The following is an 11,569-nucleotide window of genomic DNA, read 5'->3' as shown; positions in this document are numbered from 1 at the left end:
GAGGGACTTCAGCAGCACATTAGCAAGAGGTAGATCTGTATGAAGAGGCCAGTGTCAGGTCTCGGGCTTTGAGAGACTCAGACAGTCCTGGGTGAAGGCTGAGATTTCTGAATGCACTGATGAGAGGTGTTTTTTGTTGAATATATTAATGAAAAATAATGCATAGCTTTGCTTTATGTTCATAATATTAATACATTCAGTGCTTGCCTACTAGCGACCTCCTCACTGTTCCCAGAGCAATCTGCCTACACAGCTGTCTGACTGCTTTGGGAGAAGTTATGGTGAGGTTCAGGACAGGAACCACAGGTGATTTTTGAAACACTCTCAGACCTTCATAACAGCGATGGGTATCTTGGTGCCCACCCTGCTGCTGTGCAACCCAACAGTTCACTTGTCTCCATTGCATGAAGTTGAAGAAATGGAAGCCCAAGAAGGGTGGCTGTGCCTTAAGGAAAAGATCCTTCAGGCACAAAGCAAGACGATGCCCGAGCGAGGCAAAAGAGGGAAAGGGGCCAGGAGGCTTCCCTGGCTGACCAGAGAAATCCAGGGCAGCCTAATGGCCAAAAGGGGAGCACATAAAAAGTGGAAACATGGAGAGATCACTAAAGATGAATATACCTCCTCTGCTCGTGCTTGAAGGGAGGCAGTTAGGCGGGCCAAAGCTACCATGGAGCTGAGGATGGCAACCCAAGTAAAAGACAACAAGAAATTGTTTTTTAGATATATAGGGAGTAAAAGGAAGGCCCAGGGAGGAATAGGACCCCTGCTAAATGGGCAGAAACAAATGGTGAAAGACAAGGGGGACAAGGCTGAACTCCTCAACGAGTTCTTTGCCTCAGTGTTCCTAAGTGAGGAACACGACAAGTCTCTCACTGGGGTTGTAGAGAGGCAGCAGCAAGGCGCCAGACTGCCATGCGTAGACCCTGAGATGGTGCAGAGTCACTTGGAAGAACTGGATGCCTTGAAGTCGGCAGGCCCGGATGAGCTCCATCCGAGGGTGCTGAAGGCACTGGCCGACATCATTGCAGAGCCACTGGTGGGAATATTCGAAAGCTTGTGGCGCACGAGCCAAGTCCCGGAGGACTGGAAAAGGGCTAACATGGTCTCCATTTTCAAAAAGGGGAGGAAGGAGGACCCGGGCAACTATAGGCCAGTCAGTCTTACCTCCATCCTTGGCAAAGTCTTTGAAAAAATTATCAAGGCTCATATTTGTGAGAGCCCGGCAGGACAAATTATGCTGAGGGGAAATCAGCATCGGTTCGTGGCAGGCAGATCGTGCCTGACCAATCTAGTTTCTTTTTATGACCAGGTTACGAAACGCCTGGACACAGGAGGAGGGGTGGATGTCGTATACTTAGACTTCAGGAAGGTCTTCGATACGGTATCCCACCCCATACTGGTGAACAAGTTAAGAGGCTGTGACTTGGATGACTACACAGTCCAGTGGGTGGCGAATTGGCTGGAGGGTCGCACCCAGAGAGTCGTGGTGGATGGGTCGCAGGGTTCGGTCCTTGGACCAATACTCTTTAATGTCTTCATCAGTGACTTGGACGAAGGAGTGAAATGTACTTTTTCCAAGTTTGCAGATGACACAAAGCTATGGGGAGATGTAGACACGCCGGAGGGCAGGGAACAGCTGCAAGCAGACCTGGACAGGTTGGACAAGTGGGCAGAAAACAACAGGTTGCAGTTCAACAAGGAGAAATGCAAAGTGCTGCACCTAGGGAGGAAAAATGTCCAGCACACCTACTGCCTAGGGAATGACCTGCTGGGTGGCACGGAAGTGGAAAGGGATCTTGGAGTCCTAGTGGACTCCAAGATGAACATGAGTCGGCAGTGTGACGAAGCCATCAAAAAAGCCAATGGCACTTTATCGTGCATCAGCAGATGCATGATAAATAGGTCCAAGGAGGTTATACTTCCCCTCTATCAGGCACTGGTCAGATGGGAGTTGGAGTACTGCATGCAATTCTAGGCACCGCAATTCAAGAGGGATGGGGATAACTTAGAGAGGGTCCAGAGAAGGCCCACTCGTATGGTTAAGGGCCTGCAGACCAAGCCCTACGAGGAGAGACTAGAGAAACTGGATCTTTTCAGCCTCCGCAAGAGAAGGTTGAGAGGCGACCTTGTGGCCACCTATAAGTTCATCACGGGGGCACAGAAGGGAATTATTCACCAAGGCGCCCCCGGGGGTTACAAGAAATAATGGCCACAAGCTAGCAGAGAGCAGATTTAGACCGGACATTAGGAAGAACTTCTTCACAGTTCGAGTGGCCAAGGTCTGGAACGGGCTCCCAAGGGAGGTGGTGCTCTCCCCTACCCTGGGGGTCTTCAAGAGGAGGTTAGATGAGCATCTAGCTGGTGTCATCTAGACCCGGCACTCTTTCCTGCTTATGCAGGGGGTCGGACTCGATGATCTATTGAGGTCCCTTCCGACCCTAACATCTATGAATCTATGAATAAGTTCTCAAATGGGAATCAGCAGACAAGGTTCCTTGGGTGAATTTGATATCTTTTATTAGACCAACCCAAATAGTTGGAGAATATTTATTAAGCAAGCTTTCGGGTTCAAAAATCCTTCGTCAGGCTAAGGAGGTTTCAGCAGTTGGTATGTGCTCTTCCTGGATGGGATGAAAAGTAAAGAAGCCAGAGGCTGGGCTGGGCTGGGCTGGGGAGTCAGTTGCCAGGCAGATTGTAATGTATCGAAAATCCAATGTCTATTTTTAGTCCGTGATCTCTAGTATCCAGCAGGTTGATGAAATGGAGCTCAGAGGCCTGTCTCTGGGAAGTGTTGTGTAAGTTTCCCTTGAGGATCAGGACTGAGAGATTGGAGAGAGAGTGGCCCTCCTGTGAGAAATGTGCCCCCACCGGTAATTGGGTGTTTCTGTCTTTGATGGATTTCCGGTGTGCGTTCATTCTGGTGCGCAGTTGTTGTTTGGTCTCTCCTACATATCTTCCATCAGGGCATTTGGTGCATTGGATGAGGTATATAACATTTCTGGAGGTGCAGCTGTAAGATCCTGGGATGCTGATGGCTCTGTTGTGGGGTGTAGTAATTGTGGGGGTGGTGGAGATGTGTTGGCAGGTTTTGCATTTCTTGTCCTGGCACAGTCTGGATCCTTTCGGGTGTTCTGGGCTTGAGGAAGTTTGCTTCTGGTGATGAGGTTGGCAAGGTTTGGTGCTTGTTTGAAGGCTAGGATGGGTGGCTCTGGGATGATCTTTTTAAGAATAGGGTCTCTGTCTAGTATGGGTTGCAATTTTTTAAGGATTTTCCATACAGGTTCAAGGGAGGGGTGATAGGTCATAAACAGCAGTGTGCGATTTGTGGGGGGTTTTCTTCTGTACTGCAGCAGTTCTTCACGTGGTATCCAGGTGGCTCTTTCAAACATGCGATCTACCTCTCTGGATGAGTGTCCTTGCTGGGTGAAAGCCTTTTTAAGATTGGTGAGGTGGCAATCCTGGGTGTTCTCTTCGGTACAAATGCGGTGGTATCTGAGGGCTTGGCTGTATATCACAGCTTTTTTGGTGTGTTTAGGGTGATTGCTGCTTCTGTGCAGATATGTATGTTGGTCTGTGGGTTTCTTGTATACTGTGGTCTGTATTTTACCCTTCTGGATGCTGATCATTGTGTCTAAAAAGGGGATGTTGGTGCTGGAGTATTCTAGAGAAAGTCGGATGGAGGGATGGTGACTGTTGAATTTCTGGTGGATCTCAATTAGAGATTCCTGGTTCTCAGTCCAAATGATGAAGATGTCCTCGATGTATCTTAAGTATAGCAAGGGTTTGATGGTGCAGTTCTTGAGGAAGTCTTCTTCCAGGTGGCTCATAAAAAGGTTGGCATACTGTGGGGCCATTTTAGTGCCCATAGCTGTTCCCATCATCTGGAGGAAGTGTTGATTATTAAAAGTGAAATTGTGTGTGTGAGGATGAAGTGTATAAGGTCAGTAATATCTTTGGGTCTGTATTCAGAGTTGTAATCTTGTTCCTGGAGATATGTAAGGCAAGCTTGGATGCCATCCTGGTGTGGGATGTTGGTACATAGGCTGGTAACATCCATGGTAGCTAGGAGTGTGTTGCTGGGAAGGTGGTCTATGTTTTTAAGTTTCCGTAGAAAGTCTGTAGTGTCTTGTACGAAACTTGCTCTGTGGCTGACAAGCGGTTTTAGGATTGATTCAACGAAACCTGATATTTCCTCAGTTAGGGTCCCATGGTTGGATATGATAGGTCTGCCAGGGTTCCCTTGTTTGTGGATTTTAGGGAGCATGTAAAAAGTCCCCAGGTTAGGTAGTGGGGGGATCAAGGTCTGTAGTTTTTCTTGTAGTCTTGATGGAAATGATTTGATGGTATTGTTGAGTTTTTTGGTGAAAAGGGGAGTAGGATCTTCTTGTAGTTCTTTGTAGTAGGTGGTGTCAGAGAGCTGTCTCTTGGCTTCTGTTATGTAATCCTCACAGTTTAGGATGACTATGGCTCCTCCTTTATCTGCTGTTTTTATTACTATTTGGTGGTTGGATCTTAGAGATTCTATGGCCTTTTTCTCTGGTAGAGAGAGGTTGTGATGGTGGCGTGTGTTGCTGATTATTTCATTGTTCATTCTTTCCCTGAAGCAGTCAATGTAACGGTCAAGGTTAGGGTGTCGTCCACTGCGAGGTGTCCAATCTGATGTTTTTGGGGCCTTTTTGGCATTGATCCTTTCCTGTATGTTGTCAGAGGATGAGTTGTTGTTGGGAGTGGGTTCAGTTTGGTCGTGGAAATATTCTTTGACGCACAGGTGTCGGAAGAATTCTTCTAGTTCTCCACATTCAAGTATTTTGTTAGGGTATTTTTCTGGACAGAAATTTAGGCCTTTAGAAAGGACAGATTTTTTCAGTTTTGGTAAGCGTGTGTGTGGAGAGATGGATAATATTTGTGGGTTGGTTGCTGCTTTCAGTTTCATCGAGTCTGAGGTTGGAATGCTGTAAGGTGTTGGTGTTGTTCCTCTGATGGTTGTTTTGTGGCTGGGGAGCTAGTTCGTGGAGTAATTTGTTCCATTTCTTCTTTTTATGTAGGATGAATGCTGTAGAAAGTTTTTCGTAGTCTCTTTGTATCCACTGTATATTGTCAGCGAACATGGGAATCAGCAGTTCACACCAGGCAGGAGCCTATTTCCCAAGAGAAGGCTCCAAATGTTTCTTGAAAGTGTCTGGAGTAAGTGCTTGCACCACCTGTGTGGGGAGTCTGTTCCAGGCCTTGGGAGCTTGGACAGTAAAGAAGTTTTTCTTTATGTCCAGCCTAAAATAGTCTTCCAGGAGTTTGTGACTGTTGGACCTTATCATTCCCTGGGGTGCTCCCCAAGATCCTGATGCACACCCCTTATATACTTGTAGACTGCCACCGGGTCACCCCTGAGCCTGTGCTTTTCCAGGCTGAAGAGTCCCATAGCTTGCAGCCGCTCTTCATAAGGCCGGTTCTCTTGCCCTCTGATCATGCGCATGGCTCTCCTCTGGACTCTTTCAAGCTTCTCCACATCCTTCCTAAGTTGTGAAACCCAGAATTAGATGCAGTACTCCAGCTGCGGCCTCACCAATGCCGAGTGCAGCGGGAGGATGACATCCTGGGTCTTGGTCAAGATGCATCGGTAGATGCAAGCCAGAGTTTTGTTCACTTTGCCAGCTGCAGTATTACATTGGTGGCTCATATTCATCTTGTGGTCTATTGTGACCCCCAAGTCTCTTTCTGTCATGGTGCTAGTGAGTGTAGCTTTGCCAAGTCTGTAAGTGTAATGCGGGTTTTTACTCCCAAGGTGGAGCAACTTGCATTTCTCCCTATTGAATGCCATCAGGTTTTCAGCCACCCACCTTGCAAGCCTATTGAGGTCGGCCTGAATCACCAGCCTATCCTCAAGCGTGGACACTTTTCCCCAAAGTTTGGTGTCGTCATAGAACTTGGGCAGTCTGCTTTTGACACCAGTGTCCAGATAGATTATAAAGACATTAAGAGTACAGGTCCAAGAACAGAGCTTTGGGGGACACCACTGGGGACTGAGTGCCATGTTGATTCAGTTCTATCAACTACCGCTCTCTGGGTCCGACCTCGGAGCCAGTTCCCCGGGCATCGGACTGTGGAGTAGTCAAGACCGCAGTTGCCCAATTTTTCCATGAGGGCATCATGGGACACCAGGTCCCAGGCTTTTTTAAGGTCCAAATATGTGATGTTAACCTCTTGATATGTTACCTGGCCATAGAAAGAAATGGGATTGGTCAAGCAAGACCTTCCCGCAGCAAACCCATGCTGGCTATCCCTCAGGATGTTGCCTTCTGTTAGCCTATCAAGAATGGTTTCTTTGCTATTTTTTTCCAAAATTTTCCCAGGGATTGAGGTCAAACTGATTGGTATTGATGACATTTTCTCCTCTACTAACCCCAGAGCCTTGCACCCCTCCAGACCTGAACAATATCCTGTTCTCAGGTCCTACAAGGACACACTGACTCACCTCTGTAAGTGCTGGTCAGATCCAGAATTGTTTGGACAGTTCGGTCATCAGCAGGGCCTGGACTAAGGTCACTCGAGGCATGAGGGCAGCCTCTGAGGAGTGATGTGCCAGGTCCCAGTATCCCACCTGAGCAGCCTCTGGTAGCTCTGCTGCATTTAAGCAAGGGCTGGAGAGGAACCTCCATGCTGGTGACCATTTTCTGATCATCAGTGATTCCCAGATCACAGCTCATGCACAGACACGGTTGACATTTCCCTTTCCCTACATGTCTGTCGCATGGTGTTGTGTTTGTTTAGCCACCTTGCAGACGAGAGACCAGCAGCGGGCCCAGGTGGAATCCATGTAGCACGTAGCAATGCCCTGGGTATGTTAACGTTTACAGAGAAGAAAATGGTGAGGGGAGGCAAGGTCAAATTAAGGAACCAGGGGATCATGTTCATTATTAGACATGATGGTGCTCATCAGGGCAAGACCTGGTGGCAACTGTAACGGATGCCAGCACAAGGAGCTCTTCACTCAGCATCCATCAAGGCAGAGACACGGCTCATTGGCTCTTGTAAGAAAAGTGAAGGTTAGATGTTGCTGGGAGAAGATTTATACTGAGATATTTTCATTTTACATTAGGAAATCTCTGTCCTCCTTCAGCACATTACCCCAAAACAGATCCATCATTGCTATTATCATCGTCCTCCTCTCCTGTATGCCTCAGGTTCCTCACTGTTCTTGTTCTCTCCCGGGGTCGCTACAGCTTAAGCAACAGGTTGGGCGCAGGAATAAAGCAAGTGTAGTGAGATGTGGGTCCTTTCAAGCCCCATGGGACGCATCCTGCAACAGCTTTCACTCCCAGGAGATTCCCAGATGGCTCCTCTCTAAGGATGTCCACCCACATCCTGCTACTTGGATGATGAGCAATTAGGAGCAGGGACTGTCTGTCTGGCTTGTGTCTACACAGCACCAGGCATCGAGTGGTTGTATCCATGGCTGGGGTCCCTGAGTCCCATGGGCATTATAAATAATACTCATAATGGTTCATGCTAATGTCATGTGAACTTCCCTCCCTGGGGATGCAACCCAGTGGAGACAGCCTGCACAGCACATGCCAGCTAGCCAGGTTATAGGGCACAGACAGGTGCAAGAGTGAGCTGCGGGGGGACAAAGTAGGGGGCTAGTTTGGGTCCCCATGAGATGAGGCAGGGCAGTAGATCCCCCAGAAGTGTCTTTCCTTACCACTCCACCTCCCAGCCACCCCAGCAAGCATGACCTATGGCCAAGCATGACCCTGCAAGCCCCTATCCCAAATTTCAGTTCATTTAAACATGAGACCTCCTTTAATATACTTATCTTTATTTTTTCCTCCTCCCAGTGCCCTACAGGTGGGGATGTGATTAATCCTGGGAAACTGGAGCACTTCAACTTGGGCAGCACTTGTGTGGGGAGTGGCCACACGTTAATGGTGCAGGAGCTGGGTTATGTGGATCAGAGATAATCCTCCCCTGGGGTGGTAATATTTTGAGTGTCAAAGCAAGTGCTTAAAAACCACTTGAAGGTGTTAACATGAGGACAGTCCAAGGGTGAAGACCTCCAGGAGCCACCCAAGATTACAGTGGAACAAGGCCCGATCACTGACCAACATTTGGGCAGCTCGAAGTGTAACATGCAACGGGGCCCAAAGGTTCCCATGTGCAGTGCCAATGCTGATGAGATACTTTTAATCAGATGGTGTTAATGACCCTTTTATGTCCGTAGGGTCCCTGTAGGATTCAGTGACTCACAACACGTCCTTTGCTCTAGCATGATTATGAATTATTAAATATTAGAAAGTGCACAGCCAGCATCCAGTTATCACTGACACCATCTGAGTAACACTCTGACATCAGTAAAATTACCTTCAGTTTTACACCAGACTATAGGGGGAAGAAGGAGGTTCAGAGTTCCTCATCTGAGAGCCTGTCAGATGGGTGAGTGTGGTACGTTTATAGGAGCCAGTGAGAGGGAAGCAGATTTGCATGAAGGGGCTGTTCTCAGCTCTGTTGGATTTAAAAAGGAGTCAAATTGTCTCAGCCAGACACCAGTGAGACACACTGGTCGGGATTCCCACCATGGCCTGGGTCCCACTCCTTGTTACAGTGCTCACATCTTGCTCAGGTGTTATAATGTGTTTGGTTTCTCACCTGTCTGACTAGAGATCTTGACACCTGGGGTTGAAGTCAGACCAAGTCTTTCTATGAACTTATGTTGTTCTTCTCTTCTAGGTTCCCTGGCCCTGTACGTGATGACACAGTCACCTGTGGTGTCCATCTCACCAGGACAAACTGCTGAACTGACCTGCACAGGGAGAAATGTTGGTACCTACGTGAGTTGGTACCACCAGAAACTTGGCAGTGCCCCTGTGCTGTTTATATATGAGAATACCCAGCGACCCTCCAGCATCCCTGACCGATTCTCTGGTGCCAGATCTGGGAACACGGCCACGTTGACCATCACTGGAGTCCAGGCCCAGGACTAGGCTGATTATTACTGTTTTGCTTATGATAAAGACAGCAGCACTCCTCACAGTGACACAGAGCAATGGGGAAGTGAGACACAAACCTGCTGCTAGCTAAAGGGATGGACGATAACAACAGTCTTTCCCCTGGTAGCTCAGAAGTCAAATTCTCATTTGCTCCAGGGGCATCTGCTTATAGCATAGGAATTTTATGAGAGACTAGGAAATTGCCCATCAAGAATGACAGGTGGAGGGGCAGCTGGGATGCAGCCCCCTGTCTGGCCCTACACCCACCACCTCCACCTCCCCCCGTGGGTCCTTATCCATCCCCGCTCTATTCCCATCCCCCTCCTGGTGCTTTGGGTCGAACCCCACTCCCCTCTTCCCACTGCTTAGGATCCAACCCACTCCCCCCCCACCCTGCCTCACCATGTCCGGCCTGACCCCGCTCCCCACCGCCCCCTGCCTCTTCGGTCCGGCCCCGCTCCCTCCTCCACTGCCTCTTCGGGTCTGACCCAGCTCAACCCTCCCCCTCCCCTCGCTGCTTCAGGTCCAGCCCCACTCCCCCTCTCCCCCACACTCCCCACCCTCCCTCCTGCTGCTTCGGTCCGGCCCTACTCCCTACTGCTTCAGGTCCGACCCCACTGCCCCTCTCCCCGCCGCTACTTTGGGTCCAACCCCACTCCCCCCCTGCCGCTTTGGGTCCAGCTTCACTCACCCCACTGCTCCGGGTCTGCCTGACCCACATCTGCCTGCCTCCCCGCTCCCATCCCTCCCTCCCTGCCCACCGCCTCCCCCTCCCTGCTGGCTCTTTCGGGAGGCCTCCGGACTGGGTGGCAGGGGAGCGTTGCCACCATGATCCCCCCCTTCAGGCAGGAAGGTGTGGGGAAGTCCTGCTGCTCAGGCAGCCAGGGTGTGTTCCCCACCGCCAAACTTCCCCAGCAGCAGTGCAAACTTGGGCCCGCACAGCCCTGGTCGCCCAGCCACTCACCTCCTACCCTTTCAGCAGCACTTGTGCACTTGGCCAGAAGCTTTATGGACAGACAGACAGACAGACAGATAGACAGACACATAGACAGACAGACAAAGCCTTTTATTATATAAGAATTTTGTAGTTGGTGAGGCGCGGGGAATGGGAGATAGCTGAAAGAAGAACCTCTCTTCTGGTTTTCCCAGTGCTCATCAAACACATACACACCGTGCTCCTTTATAATAGCACACTGCAGCTTTAGTTAGCTTCTGTCCTTTCCCATCTGCCATCTGTCCCTTCTCTGCATTCCCTTGATTCTGTGTGGGTGAACTGCGCGGAGGAGAAAGGGTTGTCAATAGGGGGAATGCAAGGGAACTCAGTCATGGATCTGAGCAAAACTCTTAGAAATCCTACAAACTCCATCAGCTCTTCAAAGATTACTATGGATGTCCTCAACCACTCTCCCTTCTGCTTAATAGCAGGGATGGGACCTTGAACTGTGTGAAAGCCTGCCGTGAATGATGTCCAAGAGAACTGCCCTTGCACCAACCCTTCAGCCTCCACCTGTGATCCCATGGGGTAAGTCACCTCTGAGAGTGCATATGTACCTCTGGGCTCAGCTTCGGGGGTTTAAGAACGCAGGTCTCTAACAGAGATCAGTTTGCTTGAGGAGACCAAGCTGGTCTTCATCCCCACCATGACCTGGTCCCCTCTTCCCCTTGAAGTATTCACATGCAGATCAGGAGCTCTGCAGGGTATTTTTTCTACCTTCTTTAGTGAAAGGCTCATGAAATGGCTTTAATCCGGGTGATGGAAGCAAAGCAGCACACTCCATATTTGAGCTCCTACTCAGACAAAACATGGATCTGTGAAACTTGGAACAAACAAGCCATGCCGCTCTTGAATTGGACTTGACCGCCACAAACAGATTCATCACACAGCTGACTAGACCTCTTTCATGTACACCATGATACAGAAGATGGATGTTTGCCTACCAAAAAAAAAAGAGATGCTTGTGTTCTGTGACCTCTTTCTCCTTGGCTCGGCTGGTTGCTGCAAGTTGTGCTACCTTGGAGGTTACATTTTATACATTTTTCTGATCATTGTTCTCTTTTTTTCCAACTTCTCAGGCCTGCTGCATCCTGACCAGGAGAAAAGAGAAATTTTGCTTTGAATAGGAGGGATAGATATTACTGTGGTAATTGAAAAGAAGGACCCGCACTTTTGGAGACAGTGTCCCATAGAATTGTATAGCAGCCAGGTATTGACTGTCTCTTGTCCACCTCGTGTCCATGGAAGCAATGGTAGAAAAGCTCCCTTTGCTGCTGACCCTGGTGGCATCAGGCCCTTCCACCTACAATTTTTGGTCAACTGAACTCTCAAAATCTCCAACCAAATCTAACTGCAATCCCTTGGGTTGTACCAGGTTTGCTGCTTCTACCACTGGACCACCATGGCGAGACCCCCCCCGTCCACCCCGCAGCAACAGCTGGCGCAACTCCACACTGCTAGGCACACCTCACCATGGTGGCACAGCTAGTGTAAGGCCCTGGCTGTGGTGGCAGCTGTGGCGGTGGCACCAAGCTTCCCCACCTTGCTCCACCTTTCCATACAACATCCTGCCTACTGGGCCATGGAGACCTCA

At 49.4% G+C, this 11,569-nt stretch overlaps 1 gene segment (V, D, J or C); it reads left to right on the top strand.

The window, feature by feature from the left end:
- The first annotated feature begins 8,554 nt into the window (after window positions 1–8,554).
- LOC132243444 (immunoglobulin lambda variable 3-1-like) lies at window positions 8,555–8,975 on the top strand. The segment is given in 2 exon segments: window positions 8,555–8,614; window positions 8,722–8,975. Coding segments are annotated over 2 exon segments (300 nt in total).
- The last annotated feature ends 2,594 nt before the right edge of the window (window positions 8,976–11,569 follow it).

The sequence above is a fragment of the Alligator mississippiensis genome, chromosome 10, assembly GCF_030867095.1.
Source record: "Alligator mississippiensis isolate rAllMis1 chromosome 10, rAllMis1, whole genome shotgun sequence".
Classification (NCBI taxonomy): domain Eukaryota; kingdom Metazoa; phylum Chordata; order Crocodylia; family Alligatoridae; genus Alligator; species Alligator mississippiensis.
Note: the sequence above shows the minus strand (reverse complement) of the source record. Positions and strands in the feature narration are given on the sequence as shown.